Source organism: Felis catus, chromosome E3, assembly GCF_018350175.1.
Source record: "Felis catus isolate Fca126 chromosome E3, F.catus_Fca126_mat1.0, whole genome shotgun sequence".
NCBI classification, from domain to species: Eukaryota; Metazoa; Chordata; class Mammalia; order Carnivora; family Felidae; genus Felis; species Felis catus.
In genome coordinates this window covers 38,679,230-38,700,655 of record NC_058383.1, presented here as the reverse complement: position 1 = coordinate 38,700,655, position 21,426 = coordinate 38,679,230, and the positions used below count along the sequence as shown (strand labels likewise).

General features: G+C 63.1%; 6 protein-coding genes across 17 annotated transcripts; 3 read left to right on the top strand and 3 right to left on the bottom strand.

Moving 5' to 3' along the window:
* Positions 1–102: 102 nt before the first annotated feature.
* On the bottom strand, positions 103–3,749 carry CLDN6 (claudin 6). Of its 8 annotated transcripts, none has more exons than XM_045047574.1 (4): positions 2,488–3,035; positions 1,770–1,854; positions 1,300–1,415; positions 103–1,167 (listed from the first exon to the last, which is right to left on the bottom strand). In XM_045047574.1, exons 2-4 carry the CDS (start codon positions 1,834–1,836, stop codon positions 727–729), a joined length of 624 nt encoding a protein of 207 aa, XP_044903509.1. In that variant the 5' UTR covers positions 1,837–1,854; positions 2,488–3,035; the 3' UTR covers positions 103–726. The 8 variants fall into 8 exon arrangements, with proteins under 8 accessions (XP_044903509.1, XP_044903508.1, XP_044903505.1 ...); XM_045047573.1 differs by having other exon boundaries at positions 1,261–1,415; positions 2,488–3,034; XM_045047570.1 differs by having other exon boundaries at positions 103–1,415; positions 2,488–3,033.
* An 83-nt stretch (positions 3,750–3,832) lies between these two features.
* On the top strand, positions 3,833–5,978 carry TNFRSF12A (TNF receptor superfamily member 12A). Its single transcript, XM_023246982.2, has 4 exons — positions 3,833–3,987; positions 4,765–4,869; positions 5,114–5,248; positions 5,334–5,978. The coding sequence occupies exons 1-4, from the start codon at positions 3,894–3,896 to the stop codon at positions 5,387–5,389; spliced, it is 390 nt and encodes a 129-aa protein (XP_023102750.2). The 5' UTR covers positions 3,833–3,893; the 3' UTR covers positions 5,390–5,978.
* A 244-nt stretch (positions 5,979–6,222) lies between these two features.
* HCFC1R1 (host cell factor C1 regulator 1) lies at positions 6,223–7,562 on the bottom strand. 3 transcript variants are annotated; one of them, XM_003998928.6, is made up of 4 exons: positions 7,427–7,562; positions 7,070–7,126; positions 6,831–6,956; positions 6,223–6,600 (listed from the first exon to the last, which is right to left on the bottom strand). In XM_003998928.6, exons 1-4 carry the CDS (start codon positions 7,519–7,521, stop codon positions 6,465–6,467), a joined length of 414 nt encoding a protein of 137 aa, XP_003998977.1. In that variant the 5' UTR covers positions 7,522–7,562; the 3' UTR covers positions 6,223–6,464. The 3 variants fall into 3 exon arrangements, with proteins under 3 accessions (XP_003998977.1, XP_003998976.1, XP_006942482.1); XM_003998927.6 differs by lacking the exon at positions 7,070–7,126 and having other exon boundaries at positions 7,427–7,559; XM_006942420.5 differs by lacking the exon at positions 7,070–7,126 and having other exon boundaries at positions 6,831–7,019; positions 7,427–7,556.
* A 262-nt stretch (positions 7,563–7,824) lies between these two features.
* THOC6 (THO complex 6) lies at positions 7,825–10,863 on the top strand. 2 transcript variants are annotated; one of them, XM_003998925.6, is made up of 13 exons: positions 7,825–7,964; positions 8,756–8,871; positions 8,977–9,041; positions 9,134–9,237; positions 9,318–9,355; positions 9,439–9,487; positions 9,611–9,682; positions 9,774–9,876; positions 9,971–10,020; positions 10,109–10,171; positions 10,272–10,382; positions 10,469–10,603; positions 10,687–10,863. In XM_003998925.6, exons 1-13 carry the CDS (start codon positions 7,926–7,928, stop codon positions 10,765–10,767), a joined length of 1,026 nt encoding a protein of 341 aa, XP_003998974.2. In that variant the 5' UTR covers positions 7,825–7,925; the 3' UTR covers positions 10,768–10,863. The 2 variants fall into 2 exon arrangements, with proteins under 2 accessions (XP_003998974.2, XP_006942481.2); XM_006942419.5 differs by having other exon boundaries at positions 7,956–8,094.
* A 26-nt stretch (positions 10,864–10,889) lies between these two features.
* On the bottom strand, positions 10,890–16,929 carry BICDL2 (BICD family like cargo adaptor 2). Of its 2 annotated transcripts, none has more exons than XM_003998924.6 (9): positions 16,648–16,929; positions 14,149–14,364; positions 13,927–14,043; positions 13,704–13,850; positions 12,656–12,847; positions 12,402–12,551; positions 11,813–11,943; positions 11,465–11,585; positions 10,890–11,379 (listed from the first exon to the last, which is right to left on the bottom strand). In XM_003998924.6, the coding sequence occupies exons 1-9, from the start codon at positions 16,927–16,929 to the stop codon at positions 11,218–11,220; spliced, it is 1,518 nt and encodes a 505-aa protein (XP_003998973.3). In that variant the 3' UTR covers positions 10,890–11,217. The 2 variants fall into 2 exon arrangements, with proteins under 2 accessions (XP_003998973.3, XP_019676645.3); XM_019821086.3 differs by lacking the exon at positions 16,648–16,929 and adding an exon at positions 14,587–14,883.
* On the top strand, positions 16,821–20,337 carry LOC109495336. Its single transcript, XM_045047565.1, has 4 exons — positions 16,821–16,955; positions 17,902–18,362; positions 18,485–18,641; positions 18,725–20,337. Exons 2-4 carry the CDS (start codon positions 17,985–17,987, stop codon positions 19,402–19,404), a joined length of 1,215 nt encoding a protein of 404 aa, XP_044903500.1. The 5' UTR covers positions 16,821–16,955; positions 17,902–17,984; the 3' UTR covers positions 19,405–20,337.
* Positions 20,338–21,426: the final 1,089 nt, after the last annotated feature.

Sequence of the window (21,426 nt, the reverse complement as noted above, 5' to 3'; positions counted from 1 at the left end):
ACCACTCGAGGTGTGAGGGTGAGAAAGATGAGCCACTTGCACCCACCTTCTCCCCCTGTCGGGCTGGCTCTCAACAGCCCCCCAGCAACACCCAAGGCAAGCGACAAAATAAGACGAGCTTTATTTAACAAAAACTGTGGGGGGCGGGGGGGGCGTGACAGAAGCGTGCAGGGGCTGAAGGTGAGCCAGAGGGGGGCGGGGGAGGTGGTCTAGGGCACAGCTGGGGCAGGACTCAGGGTAGAGGAGCCAGAGGTCGGAACACTTGGGAGGTGGATGGTTCTTTGGTAACTTAAACCGCCCGCTCTTCTAAGGGCGGGCTACCTGAGGCTCAGGAGCCCCTGGGGGTTCAGAGGACCCACCACTAAGGAGGGACTCTTGGGGACAGGCTGCAAGCATCTGAACAGCAGGCAGCCTTCACGCTGGCCCGCGGCTGTGGGTTGGCCTCCGAGATGGGGATGTCCGGGGTGGAGAAAGATCCAGAAACTGTGAAGCATCACCTCCTTGGCTCCATCATCCAAAGGGGAGACGCACCAGCAGCAGAGCCCAAGAGAGATGCTGAGTTTCTTGGTCGGGTTACCAACTGAGTTTTAAAAATACCACTCCCCCCGCTCCTCCCCCACAAAAAAGATAAAAAACCACCCAAAGCTGTCTGGATCACCATCTCCACGTCTCCGGCTCAGGAAGTTAGACTCCGCTGTCAAGGGAGTCCCCGCTCCCCTACCGGAATTAGACATAATTCTTAGCGGGGTATTCGGAGGGACCCTGAGAGGTGCCATGTGCGGCAGAGGCGGAGTATCGGGCCATGTAATGGTTTGAGCCCCGGGCCCCCCCCGAGGGGCATGTGCAGCACAGCAGCCCCCCTCCCAGCAATAAAAGACCAGAGGCTGCCCAGCCCAGGTAGAGGGAGGCCCCCAGCTCCCGCTTTTGGGCCTCGGCCACCAAAGGGTTGTAGAAGTCCCGGATGATGGTGTGGGCGGTCCAGCAGACAGGGATAAGGGTCAGGACACCCGAGATGACAAAGATGATCCCAGAGACAAGCACCAGACGGGCCTTGGAGTCCTTGTCCTCCACGCAGGTGGTACACTTGGCTCCCGCGAGGTAGACCAGCAGCCCGAGCAGAGCCAACAGGAGGGCGACGACGCAGAGGGCGCGGGCGGCCTGCAGGTCCTGGGGCAGCGCCAGCAGGGAGTCATACACCTTGCACTGCATCTGGCCCGTGCTCTGCACCACGCAGGACATCCACAGCCCCTCCCACACCACCTGGGCCACCACGATGCTGTTGCCGATGAAGGCGGTCACCTTCCACAGGGGCAGGGCACAGGACACCAGGGCGTTCACCCAGCCGAGCAGCGTCAGGATGATCCCCAGGATTTGCAGGCCAGCGGAAGCCATGGCGAGGTTGAGGCTGAGAGGAGCTACGTTGGGGGACGCAAGGAGACTGCTGTCAAGACAGGCAGGTCCAGACCCTTTGTTCCCGTGCTAACTCTTCATGCCACATTCCGTGGCCCCGGGGAACACAAACCCTGGGAATCAGTACACCAGGGGCAAAGCACACTCTCTGAGCCTCGTTTTCTCGTGGCCAAAACGAACACTTAATGCTTTAGCATCAGTTCCCCCCGCCCCCGCCCCCCCCACCTCCCGCCGGCTTTGGGATTGCCGTTGACTTACAAGAGCGAAAAAGTAAGCAACCCAGTCCTGGCTGTCTCGAGGGCACATGAGACACAAAGCCCATACCAATGCAAGTCCATGGCCCCAGCCACTTTTCCTACATTTTATCAGACAGCAATTTCCAGGCGTTTCCTTAGGGCACACAGATGGTGGGTTGGTGCTAGCCATGAGTTTCAGGCTCAAAACCTGTCAGTTCCAACATCACGATTAGAGATCCAAGCTGCTTCCCAACCACCCAGTAGCAGTGTACAAACTCCTCACCCCAGCCCGGTTCCATCCCCCCAGGCAGGTGGTCATGTTTGTGTCTCAGGTGACCCACCCTTCCCGGCCTTGCCTGGCCCAGTTGGCCCAGTCCAGCCTCAGTCAAACCCCAGAGGGGCAGGAGCAGTGAAAACCACAAATACCACCCTCTCACCCAAAAGCGCTTCTTCCCCAGGGCTACCGGCTGCGCCCGGGCCTGGCTCTTCCGCCCTCCCCTAGGGGTTCCGTGAGCACACCTCCAAGGTGGGGGACATTCTGTTGTGCGTTCTTGCCCCAAATGCCATCCTCTAAGGACTCAACTTCCCTAAGACGACCTGAAACCCTTGGATTCTGCCCAGTGAACCAGCTCCTCCGCCGCAGCCCTGGCCCCCCCTCGCATCCCACTTGGTGTTGTGGCTGGCTGGGGGATCAGTTCTGTTCAGGGTCCTGTTCTGGCTCTCCGTTACCCAAAGTTGCCGCGCACGGTTTGGAGTTGAACTGAGGACCGGCCCCAGCAGTGTGGCCAAAGGACAGACAGACCGTCCACTCCTCATTTGCATCGCCCACGCCCAGCCATACCTGGCCGCGCTCTTCCCAAACCCGCTGTCAGTCCTCCAGGCCTCTGGCCCGGTTAGCGCAGGGGCCACGCCGGCCCAGGCACCCGGCATCTCTCCCCTCCGAGACCCCACCTCTGCCCTCGACCCCTTCTCTTTCCGCACACTGCGGACTCGGCTTGGTCCGAGGGCGCCCACTCCCGCTCTCGACCCCTAGTTCCCTCCTGAGTCCTGCCCGAGGAAGGGTCGCCAGGTCCGAGCCCGGGAGGCGCTCTGCGGGGAGGGTTTAATGGCGGCGGGAGCAGCAGGGTCGGTTCCGGTAGGTGAGGGGGAGGGGGAGGGGAGCCCCGCCCCAGGGAGCAGAGCAGGTGGGGGAGGGGCGCCCGGGTTTCGGTGCCTTTGTCCCGGGGGAGGGGGAGGGGCGTTTAACCCTTCCGCGGCTGCAGAGGGACCTGATCTCTGCGGCTTCGGTGCAGATCCCCGGCCAGGAGCTGTGCCCCGGTGGCCGCAGCCAGATCAGCCCAGGTTCGCTACACGCACCCCCACCCACGCCGTCTGCACCCCACTCCTCGAGGAGTCTGCCTCTTCCCCTCCAACGCGCGCACTTTCCCCCAGGTTCACCTGCGAAGAAGCCCACTGGGATTCGTAGGAACCGCCGAGTGTGCGGATGGGGGCGGAGGCGGGGGTCTTAAAGAGGCAGTGACGTCACCGGACCACCGCCCCGGGGAGGGGCAGAGACCCCATTCCGGACCTCCGCGGGCGCGCGAATCCCAGCTTCGTCAGTTGGGGTCGCTCGAGCCGGGGGCCGCTGCGCCCGCATCTGGCCCGGGGTGCGGGGACCTCAGCTGGCGAACGTCGGGCCCGCAGCGGGTCGGGGCACAGGGCGTGGAGCCAAACGGAGCGTGGCTCTTGGCTCCGCTACTTACTAGCGCTGTGACCTCGGCAACTCACCTAACCTTCCCAAGCTCCAGTTTCCTGCTCGGCCAAAAGGAGGCAAGAAGCCCACGTTTTATTGTGTAACTGTGTCCTAAGGTAGAAACTAAAGACATATTATTATCATTATTTTGTTGTTGTTATTGTTCTGTTGTTATTATACCCTGGGGACCTTAGGAAAGCCGCAGGTGTCTCTGCGGTGGGCTGTTCCGTGTCCGATTCCGCCAGCACACGTCTCCGGGACTCCAGCTTCCAGAGGGCAGGGCCAGGGCTGCGTCCCTGCGGGGGTCCCAGCCGCTCGCGCCAGGAGGCGGTGTTTGTTGAGCGAATGACTGACCTCAGCGGGCCGGGCGGGGCGGGGCGTCCAGGAGCCGACCGCGCGGGGCGGGCCGAGCCGAGGGGACCGCCCCGGAAGGCGGGGGTGGAGGCGGAGTGGCTGCTGTCCGCCCCGGCCCGCGCGCGGCGGGCACACACGGCCGCGGCCGCCGGACCCGCACCATGGTTTCCGGCCCGCTGCGTCCGCTGCCGCGGCTCCTCGCGCTGGGGCTCGGGCTGGCCCTGCTGGGCGCCGTGGCCGGGGAGCGAGTGCCAGGTACGCCGGGCGCGGGGCCCGGGCTGCGCGGGAGGCCGGGGGGAGCCTCCCGCCGGGGATCGCGGAGCCGGCACCGGGGACCCAGAGAACGGGGCCGATCTGGGCGGTACTAGGCGGACGTGGGGATCCCGGTCGGGTGGTCTCCGGACACCGGGCTTCTGGCCAGGAGAGGTTCATCCCGCTCCGAACTTCATCCTCAGGCCAGGCCTCAGTTCCCCCCCCCCCCCCGTTCAACTGGGGGAGGGGGGAGCGGTGAGGTGGGGTGGGGTGCTCTGTCCTAAAAAGTCCAGACTCAGAAGTGGAGGGAGAAAGAAAGTTTGAGGGCGGGTTGTCTGGTTCGGTGGGAAGGCACGCCCCCAGCCTGTTCAATACGTGTTCTGTCTAGCCCCAGTGACCGAAGAGTCGGGGTGGGGGGATGGTGGTGCCGAGGGCACGGGGTCTGTACCCCCTATACCATGTGGGGTACCTCCTTCCATCCGGTGACTTCAGTGCCCAGCTATGTGGGGGGAGGGACCGGGGTTCGGCCCCGTGCCCAGGAGTGAGTCACCCGCCGGCTGCGGGGGGGTTGTGTGGGGGGACCTGACCCCCCCCACAAGCGTCCCGCGCTATGCCCCCCTTTCCCCCGCGCTGCCGAGTCCCGGTCGGGTCGTGCGGTCACCTGTGAGGAATGCGAGGGGAGGGCGCCGGTGACTCACGTTATTCGAGCCGACAGACCCTGACCTCAGCCCCCAGAATAGCCGTGCCCCGCCCCAGCCTGACCCGCGGCCCCCTCCCCAGGCACCACCCCCTGCTCTCGCGGCAGCTCCTGGAGCGCGGACCTCGACAAGTGCATGGACTGCGCGTCGTGCCCGGCGCGACCGCACAGCGACTTCTGCCTGGGCTGTGAGTGGGGGGCGGGGCCCGGAGGCGAGCGGACCCCAGACTGGGAGAGAGGATTGCCCGGGCGGAGAGGGGTGCAGTGCTTCAGATCTGAGGAATTAATCGGGAAGCGGGGGTGGGTGGGAGGTGGGTGGGAAAATGGTGGGTTCAGGGCAGGGGCCAAGGTGGGGTAAAGGCTTGGGGCTCTACCTAGGGGGCGGGGCTAGTACCGAGAGGGGCGAGGTCTGACTTGGAGTTCCGCCCCCAGGCGCTGCTTCCCCTCCAGCCTCCTTCCCACTACTGTGGCCCATCTTGGGGGGCGCTCTGAGCCTAGCCCTCGTGCTGGGACTGCTTTCTGGCTTCTTGGTCTGGAGACGGTGCCGCAGGAGAGAGAAGTTTACTAGTAAGTGTGCCAGGCCCGCCCGCACACTCCCCATCACTCCTCGACGTCTCCCCTGCCCTTGACCACCCCTCTTCTTGTTTTGCAGCCCCCATTGAGGAGACCGGCGGGGAGGGCTGTCCCGGCGTGGCACTGATCCAGTGACAGTGAGAGCCCCTGCCAAGCAGGAGGCCCCACCCACTCATCATTCATCCATCCATCCATCCATCCATTCATTCATTCATTCATTCTGGAGCCAGCCCCTCACCCGACACACAGCCAGAGCCAGACTCTTCCAACCGCAGGGGTGTGGAGGGATGGGGCACTGGTGAATCACCTCCCCGAGGCCTGGGCCCAGGCTTCCGAGGAGGCTTCCAAGGTGTCTGACTGCCCTGGCTCTGGCTCCAGGACAGGAAAGGAGACCCATGCTGGGTCACACCAGACAGCTGACACTGAGGAACCGCAGCATTTGCACAAAGGGTCCCTCCCTCCACCCCCAGGGCCTGAGGGCCAGGCTGACCCGAGGGCCAGACATCAGGAGGCCCCACCAACTCAGATGTACTGAAATTCCACCACAGGGTCTCTGCCTGGGGGGGTCAGGGACCTGTCGCTAACACTAGGGGGCTGGCCCTCTAGGGGGGCTGGCCCTAAGACACTGTCCCCCCCACCCCCAAAGAGGGGGGGAGTATTTATTTTGGGGAGAGCGTTTGGAGGGGAGGGAGAATTTATTAATAAAAGAATCTATAACTTTAAATGGTTTGGAGAGTGGCACGATCCCCAGCCCGACTTCCCAGAGCTGGAGGGAGGAGTGAGTCAGCCGCGGGGGCGGGGGTGAGGCTCTGACTCACACATTCTCAATGCCTGAGCCCAGCCTGCCAGGACCTGGCCTGGCCCTGACCGTTTTCCAGGGAAGATTTTTGAGAAACCCTAAGCATCCAGCACCCCAGTCTTCCCACCTTCCTTCCCAAAGGCCCCAGGGTTCCAGACTGACACCTTCAGTTGCTCGGCAATCTTTATTCGGTTCTCTGGAGGGGAATGCCTCCCTTCCCATGCTCCGGTTCCTCCTGCCCCTCCCGGCCCAGGGCTCCGTGGGGTTCAGTGTCCTCCTCTGTTGGGGGTAGGTCCTGTGGCCCAGAGGCCTGGTCCGGAGAATAAGCAGGACAGCTGGTGCCTTAGTGGGGATGCTGGTCTTCTCGGTTTGGGGAAGACGGAAGATAGGCAGGGATCTTCCCACCAGCACTCAGAGCTCCATTATCTCTCCAGCTTGGGTCACAGGGTAGTGGGAGGTGGGGGCATCCCCTAGCCTCAGCAGCCGGAGTGCCTCGGGGATCAGGTTCCCAGGGTAGCGCCAGAGAAGCAGCTCAGAGCAAGGGCTCCTGGAAAAGGAAATAGCAGCACGGGGCTGAGGCTGGTCTGGAAGAGCCACCTCCCACCGGGTCCAGGTCCCCAGGAGCTCGTGGGCTGCCAGCACCTTCCAAGGAGCCAAGATGGGAAACAACAGAGGTTGGCTAGAAGCTAAAAATAGCAGGATGAGGCAGGGCCTAGAGACTGGCTCCAAAGATCGGGTGTGATCTTCCAGAAGGCCCAGACGGTGGATGGTGCCTACCTTAGTGGGGGCAGAGATGGGAAAGCCATGCGGGGGCTGCAGTAAGGGTGGTCATTGTGTAGGCTGAGTCGAGAGAAGTGGGTGGCCATGTTCTCTTCAGAAAGGAACTGTTTGCGCAGGGGCTCCCTGGGGGGAGACGGGGAGACAGGCAGGCTAGGATATTCACACGAGCAGCAGTCTGATGGGGACCTAAGGTGACAGAGGTCTTGTTGGGAGTCCCTCCCTGTCCCCAAACTCACTGCTCCTCCTCCAGGCGCCGCTTGGTGCTCATGGGCACAGCTCCTTGGAGAGGGGAGCTGGGAAGAAAAGAAAACCAGGTGCACCCCACCCTCTTCGCCCCATCCCCAGGATCTGCTCTCCTGCGCCTGCAGTGTAAGCCAGGAGCCCCCAGCCCACCTCTGTCTCAGCTGACACCTAAGTCACCCCCCTCTCCCAGGCCATCCAGCAGCCTGCTTCAGACCTCTCAGCCCAGTCTCAGCCTATGCCCAAGCCCTGACGACTCGCCCCACCGCTTGTCATCCTGCAGACCACTCCAGAGCCTCCAGCCAAAGGTCCTGAGCCCCTGGGCCTGGCCCACCCAGCGCCCCTACACACACCTCAAGTCCTGGCCTCGGGGCGCCCCCGACGCGGCCCGTGGGTCGCGCTGGGCCCGACCTGGGGGGCCTCGCTCCAGGGGCTGCTGTAGGATCATTTGGGTTCGGGGTCCTGCGGGCAGAGGGTGGGATCCGGGCGACAGGGCGGAGCCTCAGAGGGCGTGGCCCAGCACGGGGGGGCGTGGCTTTAGGCGCGCGCAGCGGCGAGGTTCTACGCAGGCGCGGAGGACGAGCGACGCGCGGCTGGAAGGCGGGTCTGCTCCGCGGGGTGGGGGAGGGGATCTGGCGTAGCGGGGCTGCGGTGGTCGCCACTTAGTGTTGGCGATCTTCGCGGCGGTCCCTGGGCTCCTGGGGCTCGGGGTAACACGCGGCGGCCGCCTTCGCGCCGGGCCGACGAACCGTGTTGAGGCTGTGCGGCTCCGCGAGGGGGAACCGCTCGCGGGCACGTCCAGACTCGTGAAGCTGCGTCGCGCGGAGCACTCTGGGATTTGTAGTTCTCGCGATGGAGCGAGCTGTGCCACACGCAGTACCTCTGGGTCAGGTGAGGCGGGCGTGATGCGCGGTGCCTTCTGGGGTTTGTAGTCCATGCCCGGCTCGGAAGGGGCAGGCAAGGAGTCATGCCCTCAGCCCTGTTCTGCGCGGGACTCGGACTCAGACCCGCGGGCGGGAAGGTAACCGGGCAACCCTTTAGGCGCCTAACATGAAAGTTCTGGTGGGGGGGGGGGCGCCTGGGTGGCGTAGTCGGTTAAACATCCCACTTCAGCTCAGGTCATGATCTCACGGTTGGTGAGTTCGAGCCCCTCTTGGGGCTCTGCGTTGATAGCTCAGAGCCTGGAGCCTGCTGCGGATTCTGTGTCTCCCTCTGTGCCCTTCCCCTGCTCTCATTCTGTCTGTCTCTCTCTTTCAAAAATAAACAAACATTAAAAAAAAAAAAAAAAGCCAGAGAGTAGGGATCAGAAGTCTGTGTGTTTTTCTGTCTTGGGACAATGGAGCCACTTTTTAAGCGCTTTTAATGAGGCAGCGCTGTGCGAAGTTATAGATACGGTAGCTGAGACAGTTGTGACAAAGTCTCCTTGAGCTCTATTTGACAGTTGAGGAACCTTGGAAGCCAGGCTGGGCGCTTGCTCAAGGTACTGGTAGACGTCCCACCTCAGCTGCCCACTTCGTCACCCTCTTGAAGCAACCCCTGGGACCCACTTGGTGGGTTGCCTCAAAGGAGGCCTCAGATCCCTGGGCAGTGGGGGGGCCGGACAGGCGGCAGGGGCAGCAGGAAGGAGTTGGAGTCCCCGGCCCAGATGTCCCAGGCAGCCTTCATGCAGCCTCTCTCCGCAGATCGAAGTGTTTCAGGCCCTGCAGCGGCTGCACATGACCATTTTCTCCCAGAGTGTCTCACCCTGCGGCAAGTTCCTGGCAGCTGGCAACAATTACGGGCAGATAGCCATCTTCAGGTACTCACCCCTGCTTCCCCCGCCCAGTAGCTCTAGCGCTCGTTCCCCCCTGAGACTGGTGCCCCTGCTTCTGACTCTCAGGCCCCCCCTCCCCTCTCCCTTCAGTCTGTCTGCCGCTTTGAGCTCCGAGGCCAAAGAGGAAAGTAAGAAGCCCGTGGTGACATTCCAAGGTGGGTGCAGCCATTGAGTCTGGCTTAGGGAACCCCCCGGAATGGAGGAGGGGAACAGGACAGCGTCACTCAAGTTCTGCATTTCCATCTAGCCCATGACGGGCCCGTCTACTGCATGGTCTCCACGGATCGACATCTGCTCAGTGCCGGGGATGGGGAGGTGAAAGCGTGGCTCTGGGCAGAGATCCTCAAGAAGGTAAGGAGTGTGGAGCTGGGGAAAGGCTGGGTTGCCCGGGCCCAGAGAGCCTTTGACATACGGTGTTTCCCTCCACGAAGGGCTGTAAGGAGCTCTGGCGACGTCAGCCCCCGTACAGGTGAGCTAGGGCCACGGGGGCAGAAGGCACTTGGGGGTGAAGGTACTGGCTCACCAGAGCTGACCTCGCTTTCTCTCTTGCAGGACCAGCCTAGAAGTGCCTGAGATCAATGCTTTGCTTCTGGTCCCCAAGGTCTGAGCCCTTTGTGACTGGAGCTCTACCCCACGCTGTTCTTGGCCCAGACTTTAAGCCTTTTCCCTCTCCCTGTCCCGAGTCTACGTTGAACTTGCAATTCCACCCTGCCTTCTTCCACAGGAGAATTCTCTCATTCTGGCAGGGGGAGACTGTCAGCTGCACACCATGGACCTTGAGACGGGGACCTTCACAGTGAGCGGGGCCCTGGAGCTGGGGTGGTCAGGGCTGGATGCTAGCAGGGGCAGTCTTCCTGGATCTCCTGACGCTGGCCCTCTTCCTGCAGCGGGCCCTCCGGGGCCACACAGACTATATCCACTGCCTGGCGCTGCGGGAGCGGAGCCCCGAGGTCCTGTCGGGCGGTGAAGATGGAACCGTGCGACTTTGGGGTTAGTGTCAGGTTGGAGGGAAAGGTGGTGGTGAGGGAGATGGGGGAGGGCAGCGTGTTTCTCAGAGTCTTCCCCCACCCCCCACCCCCCACAGACCTGCGCTCAGCCCAGGAAGTCCAGACCATCGAGGTTTATAAGCACGAGGTGAGGCGTGCCCCATGCCCTGTCCTCCCCTCCGCTTCCTGGGCATCCCACGTGTCTTCATCTCCTTCTCCCTCCTCCTCCCTCCTAGGAGTGCTCCAGGCCGCACAATGGGCGTTGGATCGGCTGTTTGGCTACCGACTCAGACTGGATGGTGAGCAGGGCAAAGTCCAGAATGGGGTGACAGTTCCGGGCCCTGCCAGCAGAGGGCCTGTGGCTCACGGCGGCTGGGGACACCTCGCCTTTCTGCTCAGGTCTGTGGAGGAGGCCCAGCACTCACCCTCTGGCACCTCCGGTCCTCCACACCCACCACCGTTTTCCCCATGCGGGCACCACAGAAACACGTCACCTTCTACCAGGACCTGGTGAGGCCCTCTGTCTTGCTTCTGCCACCTGTGCCCGGTTCCCCTCTCCAGTCCTGACCCCCGACTCTTCTCTCCGCCCTCCACAGATTCTGTCCGCGGGCCAGGGCCACTGTGTCAACCAGTGGCAGCTGAGTGGGGAACTCAAGGCCCAGGTGCCTGGCTCCTCCCCAGGGCTGCTCAGCCTCAGTCTCAACCAGCAGCCAGCAGCACCCGAGTGCAAGGTGGGTCCTGCAGGGGGCTATGCAGGGGCGGGGGGAAGGGGCATGTGTGTGGACAGGCCAGTCACCCCCCCTCTTGCTTCCAGGTCCTGACAGCCGCAGGTAACAGCTGCCGGGTGGATGTCTTCACCAATCTGGGCTACCGTGCCTTCTCCCTGTCTTTCTGATCTCTGGCAACGCCCCCTCTGTGCCAGGGATCTGGAGTGCTTTTTCTTTTTTCCTTTTTTTTTACCAAATAAAATTTCAGGCTATTCTTCCATGCATTTTCATCCCAAGAATAGAGGCCAAGTCAGTGTAATAATTTTTATATATTACTCTGTTTGATCTTGATACATAAATACCCACCCCCATCTCTGCCCTGGAACATGCCAGGCCCAGAGTGTTTAGAAAATATAGTCCTGTATAGATATAAGACTCAGCTCTGCCCCACCTGCGCCGCCACCCACCTGGGGCCCCTGACCCCCAAAGCTGGCCCCTGCTCCCAGTGTGACTTTGCCCAGCCTCCCTGAGTGGGGAAGCTACCAGCCCCGTCTGGAAGACGATCGGGGCCCTGTTGCTACATTGGCCAGAAGAGGAAAGCGAACCAGCGGGCACGCGCTGCCCCCTGGGCCCGGCCGTCAGGTCCTTCGGAAGAGGCTGCTCAGGAAGCCGCCGGCGGGCCCAGGGCCCAGGCGCAGGGAGAAGCGCGGCGCGGCGCGGCGCGGGCCACATTCGGTGGCGCTCAGCTCTTTCTGGCGTTGCGAGCGCAGCTGCTGGCCGATCACCACCTGCATGTCGTCCTGCGGGTAGGGAGGCCGGGTGGGAGGAGCCCGTCAGCGAGCCGGCCCCGCCCCGGGCCCCGCCCCTCCAGGCCCCGCCCCTCACCTGCCAGGCCTCCAGCTCTTGCGTCAGCGCCACCTTCTGGCGGATAGTGCGAAACAGCTCCCGGGAGAGCGAGTCCCGCTCCAGAGAGACGCGGCTGAGCTCTAGGGACAGTTCCAGGGCCCTGCAGGCAAGAGAGGCAGTGAGCGGACCCGAGGGTACTGGGGCCTCAGCGAGCAGGGGTGGTGGGGCGCTGCTGGACCCGGACAGGGGTGGGGCCGCGAACACCGAAAACAAAGTCGGAGGGCCCCCGGTGGGTGTGGGAATAATTCTATCACGCGTGGGGGTATCGAAGGCCCAGGGTGCCTTGTAGCCCCACTGGGGCTGTGGTGGATGGTGGCAGAAGCTCACTTGTTCACGGCTTCATCTCGATCCGAGAGGGCGCCCCTAAGGGCCTCCTCGGGGTCCTCGTGTGCCCGCAACTCCTTCTGCCTTTGCAGCTCCTCCCGGAGGGATTGCAACTCGGCCCGCTGCAGCGCCATCTGGGGGCAGGGAAGGGTGAAGAGAGACAGGTAGGCCCCTGACTGAAGAGGTCCCGCTCTTCAGCAGCCAGGGGTTCAGGTCTCTGCGCCCTCCCCTGCCTGCTCCACAAACACTCCGGGCAGCGGTGGGCCGTGCTGGAGATGAATCTTCTGAGCCCCCAGGCTGGTGCGGGATGGGGCGGAGCGGGGCCGGTCGGGTGGTGTAAGCCCGCAGGAAGGATGCTGAGAGAAGCACTGGGAGGTGGGACTAAGCGGGGGATGCGGTCCAAGAAGTCTTCCTGGAGGGGGTGGCTTACAGGCTGGCTCTTGAAGCCTGAGTGCAAGTTTGTTGGGATGCAGATCAATCCAGGTAGAGGGGGATTCGTGGGTAAAGGCCCAGAGGTGTAGATGGGCAACGGAAAGTGGCCTTGGGAGGGACTCTATATCTAGCACCATGCTCCCCCCGCCCCCCAACACACCTCATCCTGCAGCCGGGCCACTTCGGCCTCCTTCTCCTCTAGTATCTCCCCTGGGCTCAGGGATGCTCGCTTCTTGGGAGGCTCCAAGCTCTCCTCCTGGGGCGAAGACTGGTGGCTGAGCGCCTCTTGGATCTCAGGGCACAGGGTGTCCTGTTTGCCAAAGGAATCGGTCGGTGAGGTGTCAGACCTCCTGGAAAAAGGAGGGGGGCAGAGAGTCTGCCTGGAGCGTGGGGGTTAGCAGACCGCGGGCTCACCCGGGCGTCTCGGTGTCCGTCTGCCTTCCGGTCCTGGTCGCTGTCGAGGCTATGGGCAAGTTCCGACTGCAGCGAGGCTCCCGACACGTCGGCGTCCTGCAGACGCGACTCCTCCTCCAGCTCGGACACGCGCCTCTGCAGCCTCCGCAGCGCGCTCAGCGCCTCCCCGGCCTCGGAGCGCGCGCGTTCCAGCTGAGCAGGGACAGAAAGAAGGCGGTCACCGAGGCGCGCCCGGAGCCCTCTTCCCGCAGCCGGCCCACAGGGGGCGCCGGTGCGCCACCGAAAGCCAGGCAGCCCCGCGCGTCGGCGCGCTCCAGCTGCTGGATCCGGATCCCACGCCCGGATCGCTGGGCGGCCTTGGGCCGCTCACTTCTCCTCGGCAGGTACCAATTTCCTCGTCTATAAAGCAGGGCGGGGACAGGCGCCCCGGCTTTAAAGTTTCTCATCACCCTCCCTCCAGCCCCACCTCATCAGGTCACCTCGTAGAGCCCCGCCCCCTCCCCCGACCGGTCTATCTTCTAACTCGTCAGCGCAGTCAACCAACAAAGTTTATTGATCTTTCTCAGCCGCCGCGGTGCTGAGCGCCTCACCCTCAGGGCGGCTCTCTACCATAACCGTCCCATCTTACAGACAAGCAAACTGAGGCTGGGCGTCCCACAATAGGAAAAAGGGACCTGGGGCTAAGAGCCTACGTTTTTGGACCACAAAGTGTAAACTCCTGAGATCCCAAATAGCAGGCCACGCTGCCTGTTTTCATTTCCTTTCATCCCTCTCCACTGCCCCAGACCCGGGCCGAGTCCCCATCATCTCCGGCCTCAGTCCCTGCCCTGGCCTCCCAGCTGCCAGGCTCTCCTGCCTTCTAAAAGCGTACCACCCCTGCTCAATACTCTTCCAAGGCTCCCACTTGCCTAGTCTAACGCCCACGCAGTCACGGCCCAGCTTCTGGAGCTCCCCTGGATCCAGCTCTGGGCTCATCTCCCGGGAAGCTCCCGGGCGGTGGCCAGTGCCCCAGCAGGATGAACCCACCCACCCCAGCCCCCCTGGTCACCTCCAGGCTATGCTCCCGCCTCTCACGCCGCAGTATCAGCAGCTCCTCGTGGGTTGCCTGTAGCCTGCCCTGGCCCTTGTCCACCTCCTCACGCAGGCCTCGGATCTGGGCCTCCAGGTCCTGCCGGCGGCTCTGCAGCATCTGGTTCTGGGGGAAGACCTCAGCGCTGGAGGGGAGGTGCCCGGCCAGCCCCAGGGAGCCCCCAGCCCCAGCTGGCACTCACCTCCCCCTGCAGACTCTCCAGCCGCGTCCTCAGCTCTGCTCCCGCCAGGACCTGAGACTGGCACTGCCCCCGAAGGCCATCCAGTTCTCTCTGAAGCTCCTGCTCAGTCTGGGAGGCCTGGGGGCAGAAGGGGAGGGGGGGGCTCAGGTGGCCCAGGCCTTAGCCCCAAGCCCAGGGCCCCCCCCCCTCCCGCCTGGGTCCGTGGGCTGGGGGTCCTCCCACCTGGGCCAGCTGCTGGCTCAGCCGGAGGTTCTGCTCCCCGAGTTCGCGGAGGGCCTGCGCACGCTCGCGCCCGCTGTCCTGCTGCTCTGAGCGCTGCTCCCCCAGCTGGGCCCGCAGGGCCTCCACGTCCCCCTCCAGCTCCACCGCCCTGGCTTCCCATTCGGCTCCCCGGGCTGCCAGGCCCCGGCGGAGCTCGTGATTCTCCTGCTGCAGCCGCTGTGGGGGCCGGACAGAGAGTCAGGTGAGGCCCGAGTGGACACAGAGCCAGGGGCGCATCCGAGCGGGGCTGAGCTGAGACAGGTATGGAGGCAAGAGGGAGGGGCAGGCAGGGTGACAACCAGAGCCTGGGCGGGGAGGGGAGGTGGAGAGGTTCCCAGGCCAGGCTGGAGGAGCCGAGCCGGGCCTGGAGTGCACTGGGGGTCCCCGGCGCCCACTCACCTCTGGCTGCTGCCTGGGCTTCTGGACCCGAGGCCGCAGGCGCCGTTTCTGGCGCCTGAGTCTGGCAGAATTTAAGCCCCGGCCCATGGCCTCGCGAACCAATGTCCCAGGGGCCGTGGAGGTTCGGCCTCTGCTCGGTCTCCGCTCAGCCCCTCTCCTCCAGCTCCCTCTAATTAACCCTGGCCGGCCCCGCCTGGGCCCCGTGCCTCTGCGTGCCCTTCCCCAAACCTGTCCAACCAGCAGGGGGACGCTCTTGGCACACCTGGGTGCCCAGCTTGGGGAGGCAGGCAAACTGGGCGGCCGGCCTCTGGTCCCCACTCTCTATAAACTCTCAAAGCAGGAAGGTGATGCTAACCGTACAGCTGCTACAATTATTAGCAGGTGTCCTGCCTGCCAGGTCCTGTGCGAGCACGTTCCTGGCGCTTCTCGTTTAACCAACTAGAGGCAGAATTGTTAATAGGCTGATTTTGTCTTTGAGGAACCTGGGGCTCAGAGAGGTGAAACGCCTTGCCCAAGGACACCCAGCAAATTAGTGAGGCAGGGATTCCAACCCAGGCAGCCAAGCTCTTAGCCAAATGCCACGGGGGCAACATGGCTCTAGGATCGAGGCCCCAGCTTCGGGGTCCGGTTGTCCTGGCTGGTGCCCGGCTCTGCGGCTGCTTTGTGGTCAGACAGGTTCCTTCACCTCCCCAAGTTCCGGTCAAGCAACCATCCGTCCGATATTTGCTGAGCTCCTCCCGTCGTGGGGTCTGGCTGTCTGCGGGGAGTGAGACCACCCAGTTCCCCACCTCCAGCAGCTTAGAGTCTGGAGAGTCACAGGCAAATGGACATGCTCTTGAACTGGGTAATTTCAGAGGGACCGTGAGGGCGCTAAAGGAACCTTGGAGAGGAAGCGTGGGGTAGGCTGGGGGTACAAGTGATGTTTGAACTGAGGCCTAAGGGGCAAGGGGGAAGAGGGCTGCTCCAGGAGCAGCAGGTGCAAAGGCCCCGAGGGAACACGCGCGGGTTACTCAAGAAACCGAAAAGGGGCCCTACGGCAGGAGGGCGGTGCGCCCAGCGAGCTGAGGTCCGGCAGGCCTGCACGTGGGGACTCTCGGGCCCGGGTGAGGGCTTTCCGCGTCATCCCAAGTGTGACGGGGAGCTGTCGGGAGATTTGGGGTAAGGACCGAAACGACCCGGTTTGCAACTTGAAGACCCCCCTCTGGCTGCCCCGGAGTGGAGCATGGAGAATGGGCTCCAGGGGGCAGGAGCGGAAGCTGGGGACGCGTGAGGGGGCGGCCGCGGGTCTGGGGCAGAGCGGATGTTGGCCGCGACCAGCTTGGAGGCTGCAGAGACGTCGGGAGGTGGGCGGATTCAGAATCTAGTTGAGAGGAAAGGTCACCAGGGCATGCACACGCAGGAGGAGAGGGGTCGTGCGCGGCTCACGCTCTGGTCCTGACACGGGAAGCTGGGGTGAGGAGCGCAGGGGTCAAGAGTGCCACTTATGTCGAGATGCCCGTGAGGCGGCCCGGGGAAGAGGGGAGGGGCAGAAGCGCCCCAGGCCCGTCTCGGGGCAGTGGTTGCGGCTTTGTGGATGCCAGGGTCAGTGGCGTCCAGGGCGCTCAGTGGGCCCGGTGTGACCCCCCCCCCCCCAATTGAGACTGCGGCTGAGGACAGCCTGGGCAGAGGGAGGAACTGTCCTGCCTCACAGGGTTAGGTGAGAATGAACCAAGACGACGTATGGAAGGTGCTTAGCCCAGAGCCAGGCCGGGAGGGGCTGCCCCTGAGCTGCTGGAGGGGTCGTGCCGTCCCGCTGAGAAGCCGGACCCCAGATTCAGAGACGGCCAGTGGCTCGCCCGGGATCACACAGCCAAGCAGAGGTCTGAACCCAGATCTTGACGTGTCCAGGGCCCACGTCCCTCACCACTGGAGAGCCGGGCCAGGAGCACGGGGCTCAGCACCGAACCGTTGTCCCGGAGACAGACCCTTGCCGGGCTTTCCTCCCCCTGCCCGCCTGCCTGCCACCTGCCCGCCTGCCTGGAAGCTCCTGCCGTCCACCCCTGCCCCCTGCCGCCGGCTCACTTCCTCACGCTCCGAGTGCTGGGCGCTCAGTGTCTCCAGCTGCCGCTGTAGCTCCTCGTTGCGTTCCAGAAGCATCTTGCCGAGCTCCGCGGCCAGCAGCAAGTCCTTCTCCTTCTGCTGCAGCTGCAAAGCCAGGTCCTCGGGCTCCTCGGGCCCTGGGCCCCCTCCCAGGAAGGAGTCCCGCCGCTCCAGCACAAAGGGGAAGAAGCCTTCGTCGCCACTGGGGGAGGCGCCCCCCGAGAGCAGCCCCGACGGGAAGCTTGGCCCTTCCGGGGAGCTCATGGTGCCTTCGGCATCTGTGGGCACAGGTCAGCGGACACAGGTGGCTCAGTGGGCACAGGTGGCTGCAGGACGCTCTACTCTGCAGCCCGATGGCGCCTGCCCCCTGCTGGTCAAGATCTGGCCTCTCAATCCTGCAGCCGGGGCCTCCCTGGGCCTTGAAGGGTTAATGATCTGTGTCTTGGCCACCCAGCTCCGTTACTGTCCCCAGGGTAAACTGAGGCAGGGAGCACAAGGAAGTGAACTGCAGACATCCTCTGCCCCCAGGTGGCCTTGCCCCCGTGCTCCGGGACCGCAGGTCACCCGGAGTTACTGCCCTCCTCTCCCAGACCTTAGCTGTTCTGTCTCCCGGCCCCTCACCCGCAGGGACCCTCCTCCCAGAAACCAAGTTCTCAGAGACTCAGGACTCAAGGCTGAGGTCAGCCCCTTCCCCTCCCAAGAATACAGGGCCCTTGGGAATTTACGACTCCTGACCACTTTGCCCCAAGAAATCCAGCCTCCTCCTCTTCTAGAAGCCCCAGGTCCTCAGCAGCTTGGGGCTCAGATGCCCTCCCCAGCCCCCAGCCCTCCCACGAGGTAGCCCAGGCCTCGTTCTCCTATCTTCTCGAGATCCATGGTGTCTCGAGTCCCCATGCCCAGACCCGGTGCCCATTGTAGAGTGTTGGCGCGGCTTCCCAGGGCGCGGGGGTCAGGCCGGGGGCAGGGCAAGGTAACAGGTTGTGCCGGCGGACGGAGGCCCTGCGCTCCAGGTTTCTGTTTACTTCCCGGCCCGCCCCTGGGGATGGGAGCCTGGTGGCGCTCTCCTAGGGCGGCCCAGGGCCGGCGGTTCAGGGGCTCTATGCGAAGGCACACCAGGCTTGCCTGGCACCCTCCCCACCTCCAGCCCTCTGGGGGGCCCCACTCCCTACACACACACACACACACACACACACACACACACAAGCACCCCGCCCCTTCCTCTTCTCTCCTCTCCAGGTGTCCAAGCCCAGCCCTACCGCGGGACCCAGTAGTCGCCGTCGTCCCAGCGCAGCGACGACCGGGGACCGGGAGTCTCCGTGATGAGGGCCCTGTGGGCGCGACCCCGCTCTGGAGACCCGGGAGCGTCCCTCCTCCTCCCGCCTCCGCGCATCGAGCTGCTGTCTAGCACGTCGGCCCGGGCGTGTGGCCTCCCCCCCCCCCGCCCCCGGCTCCTCGACCCCCCGGCCCGAGGCGGCCACCTTCCCCCCTTGCCGGTGCCCCCCCGCTTGCCGACCCCAGGACTCGGCACCCGCCACCCCCGGCGCCCGCTCGTCCTGGCCCTGTCCTGCCCGAAACTCGAAGGGCGCCCGTGTCCGGCGCCCCTAGGCTCCTACCCGCCGACTCCGGGCTCCCTCCGAGGTCCCCGCGGTCCCCGATCCCCTCTTCCGGAGGCGGCGCCAGGTGCCAGGCCCGCACAGGTGAGGGGGCGGTGCCGCGGGCGGGCCTGGGGCGCCCCCTGGTGGCGGGAATGGCCGGGCGGGGCTGAAGGGGAGTCGCCCCCACCCAGGTCTGAGGCACCGACCTATCTCGGCCCTGGCAGGAACGACAGGCCCCATTAGTGGAGCACCTGCTGTATGCAGACCCCACGCTGAGCATGGGCGTCAGCTCCTTTCCCCTGACAAACCGCCCTGTGGGATGGGGAATCGCTAAGAATGACAACAGCAAGGACACATCTGACCTACCGAGCACTCTGCTAAGTAAGCTCTTTTTTATAGGCACAGCTTGCTTACTTTTATGACACCCTAACGAGGCACGAACTCCCATTAGCCCTCTTTTACAGATGAGGAAACTGAGGCTGAGGGAGGCTCGCTTGGGTTCACACCGACAGAACTTGAATGTGAACCTCAGAAGTGTGACTTCAGGGCGCGTGCTCCTGCCCTGGTTCCCGTGGGGCTGGGAACCTGGGGCTCTCCCTTTCGAGGTTGCGCGAGACTCGACCCCACGCTCCAGGCCAGGGCCAGAGGCCTCGGTATGGACACCAGGAGGATCCAGGGCCGGGCCCAGCCCGGTGCGGCCCGGACATGCGGGGGACGCCCCGGCCACGGCCTCGTGTCCGGTCACGAGCCTCCTCAGGTGTCCGGGGCTCCCTGCGCCGCTGTGGCGGAGGCTCCTGGCCTGGGGAGCGGGGACGCGCCGGGCGCTGGAAGAGCAGTGGGCTGGGAACTGCTCCACAGCAGGCTTTCTGGGGAAACAGAAAGCCCCAGATGGTTGCGCGTGGCACTTTCTGGGGTAGAAGCGCTCCCTCCGTGGCTGATGTCCAGCTACCGACGTGACATCGTTGAACGTGAAGTTGGGCCGAGATGTGCATTATTGGCGTTTCTCAGCTGGTCCCAGCTGCGTCCCACGCCCCTCTGGCTGGCGGCCAGGACTCCTGGGTCCTGGGGACCGGATCCTAAAGAAATCAGAGGAAGGTGGCTTCTGGGAAAACGGGGGGAAGGACTCGTGGGAGGCGTGGCCTAGAGGCTGGGACTCCCGAGTCCCAGATTTGGCTTCAGGCCACATCCCAGATTGGCCACATTTTAGCTGTGCGCACCTGTGTCGTTTAGCTGAGGAACCTCTGCTGCCCTCGCCTTTCCCGTCTGTAAAACGGGGGAGATAAGAGTTCCTAGCTTATAGGGAGGCTTAAATAAGGGTCAAGCGCCAGCACTTCATCCTGCGAGGGGCCCTCTGAGTGGCCGTAGCCGGGCCATAGAAGTGACTCACCACACACGGTCCAGTGTCTTCCTCCTCACGGCCACCCTGACGTCATATCCTTCGCAGACCAGAAGCCAGCTCAGGGAGGCCCAGTGATCTGCCCGTGCAACTTGACATCATCAGACTTTTAAATTTCTGCCAGTCGGGGGGCACCTGGTCACTCTTTGGACCTTTGCAGGAGCCCCCTGCTTCCTCTGGACCCAGGAATTCTGGCCTCCAGCTGTCCTGATGGACCGGAGGGCTGACTTCACAGGCCCCCCGCTGCCCTCCCCCAGCCTCCCTGCTGATTCCAGCAGGAAAATGGACAGCAGGGACAGAGGGGCCCCAGGGACGCCCTAGCCGGGCTGGGATATAACCAGTTAAGGGAGGGAAAGACAGCCCAGCCCTCAAACAAGCCAGTTTCCTGGAGCCTCCGGGCTCACTCTCACCCTAGAACTTTCTCCCCACCTTCCCAACAGCAGGTGGGCCCCTACAGCGCCCAATTTCGGCTCCAGGGTCCCCTCGCAGAGCTGTGGGCGGTCCACGCTGGCGTCCAGAGGCCCGAAGAATGCCCCCTGCCATAGAGGTAACCCCGTGGGAATGGCGCGGGTCCAGACCAAGGTGCCTCCGGGCTTTTACGACATATACAAAGTCTATGAACAGTAAGCGGTATTGTTTGGAGCGTTTTAAACCTCTGTATAAAATACTGCACACTCAATACGTTCTTCCTCCGCGGCTTGCTTTTTCCGTTTAACCCAATGTTCCCAAGTTTCTTCCCCTCTTAAAAAACAGAACCAAAAAAACTCAGGTTCCTTGAAGTAGGTATTTGTTTCCAAAAGCTGCTGTAACAAATTACTGCCAACTGCGTGGTTTAAACAACAAAATTTAGTGTCTCCTAGTTCTGGGGGCCAGAAGTCCCAACTCAAAGTGGGGAAAGGGTTGGTTCCCTGCGGGGCTCTGAGGACGAAATCTATTCCGGGCCTGTCTATTTGGAAACTCTGTTTCCAAATAGTGGCACATTCCCCGGGGTCTCGAAATTAGGACCTGGACACCTGTTGTCTGGAGACACAACACAAGCCTCCGCAAGGGATAATGTTTACATCATGAAATTCCCCCAGGTTAAGTGTTTCATTTGATGAGCCTAAGAAATTTTTTTTCTGAATGTTTATTTTGAGAGAGAGAGTGACCGAGCGTGAGTGGGGAAGGGGCAGAGAGCGAGAGGGAGACAGGGTCCCTAGGGGGCTCCAGGCTGGCAGCAGAGAGCCCAACGCGGGCTGAAACTCACAAACCGGGCGATCACGACCTGACCTGCAATCACATGCTTAACCCACCGAACCACTCAGGCGTCCCTCATGTGATGAGTTTTTTACAAGTATATGTGGTGCTGTAACTTCTGCCACAGTCCTGGGACAGAGCGCTTGCTGAATCCCCAAGGTACCCCAAGCCCTCGTGCAGTCTCTGTCCCACACCTGGCCCCCGGCAGCCACGGACGCCCTTTGTGTCACTATCATCTTGTCCTCTCCAGAATGCTCTCCACGTGGAATCACGTACAGTGCGTGGTCTCTTGCGCCTGGCTTCTCTGACCTCGCATAATGCTTCTGAGACTCATCCAGCCTGTATGCATCCGCAGAATCGACTGACAATTTTCAAACCGAAGCAAAGTTGCAGGGATAATGCAATGAATGCGCTCCTTGTAGGCTCACAATTGTGAACGTTTGCCACGTACGCTTCCTCTCTCACTTACACAAGGCTTGCCCAGCACACGTTTTGCTAAACCACTGGCGACCTCGGTTTGGTTTGCATCTCCTG

Excerpts from the sequence above, each read along its gene's own strand:
- BICDL2 (XM_003998924.6), bottom strand. The coding sequence starts at position 16,929 with ATGAGCTCCCCGGAAGGGCCAAGCTTCCCGTCGGGGCTGCTCTCGGGG. Across the intron at positions 14,044-14,148 it reads TGAGCCAGCAGCTGGCCCAG|GCCTCCCAGACTGAGCAGGA; the intron begins GTGGGAGGACCC and ends TTCTGCCCCCAG. Across the intron at positions 13,851-13,926 it reads TGGAGAGTCTGCAGGGGGAG|AACCAGATGCTGCAGAGCCG; the intron begins GTGAGTGCCAGC and ends GTCTTCCCCCAG.
- THOC6 (XM_006942419.5), top strand. The coding sequence starts at position 8,041 with ATGCCCTCAGCCCTGTTCTGCGCGGGACTCGGACTCAGACCCGCGGGC. Across the intron at positions 10,021-10,108 it reads TCGAGGTTTATAAGCACGAG|GAGTGCTCCAGGCCGCACAA; the intron begins GTGAGGCGTGCC and ends CCTCCCTCCTAG. Across the intron at positions 10,383-10,468 it reads TCACCTTCTACCAGGACCTG|ATTCTGTCCGCGGGCCAGGG; the intron begins GTGAGGCCCTCT and ends CGCCCTCCACAG.
- LOC109495336 (XM_045047565.1), top strand. The coding sequence starts at position 17,985 with ATGAGGGCCCTGTGGGCGCGACCCCGCTCTGGAGACCCGGGAGCGTCC. Across the intron at positions 18,363-18,484 it reads CAGGTGCCAGGCCCGCACAG|GAACGACAGGCCCCATTAGT; the intron begins GTGAGGGGGCGG and ends CGGCCCTGGCAG. Across the intron at positions 18,642-18,724 it reads CCTACCGAGCACTCTGCTAA|ATGAGGAAACTGAGGCTGAG; the intron begins GTAAGCTCTTTT and ends CCTCTTTTACAG.
- HCFC1R1 (XM_006942420.5), bottom strand. The coding sequence starts at position 7,521 with ATGATCCTACAGCAGCCCCTGGAGCGAGGCCCCCCAGGTCGGGCCCAG. Across the intron at positions 7,020-7,426 it reads CCCCGAGGCCAGGACTTGAG|GTCCCCATCAGACTGCTGCT; the intron begins GTGTGTGTAGGG and ends CTGTCACCTTAG. Across the intron at positions 6,601-6,830 it reads CCATCTCTGCCCCCACTAAG|GAGCCCTTGCTCTGAGCTGC; the intron begins GTAGGCACCATC and ends TTCCTTTTCCAG.
- TNFRSF12A (XM_023246982.2), top strand. The coding sequence starts at position 3,894 with ATGGTTTCCGGCCCGCTGCGTCCGCTGCCGCGGCTCCTCGCGCTGGGG. Across the intron at positions 4,870-5,113 it reads CAGCGACTTCTGCCTGGGCT|GCGCTGCTTCCCCTCCAGCC; the intron begins GTGAGTGGGGGG and ends TTCCGCCCCCAG. Across the intron at positions 5,249-5,333 it reads CAGGAGAGAGAAGTTTACTA|CCCCCATTGAGGAGACCGGC; the intron begins GTAAGTGTGCCA and ends CTTGTTTTGCAG.
- CLDN6 (XM_045047570.1), bottom strand. The coding sequence starts at position 1,836 with ATGGCTAGCACCAACCCACCATCTGTGTGCCCTAAGGAAACGCCTGGA. Across the intron at positions 1,416-1,769 it reads AAATTGCTGTCTGATAAAAT|CTCCTCTCAGCCTCAACCTC; the intron begins GTAGGAAAAGTG and ends CCCCCAACGTAG.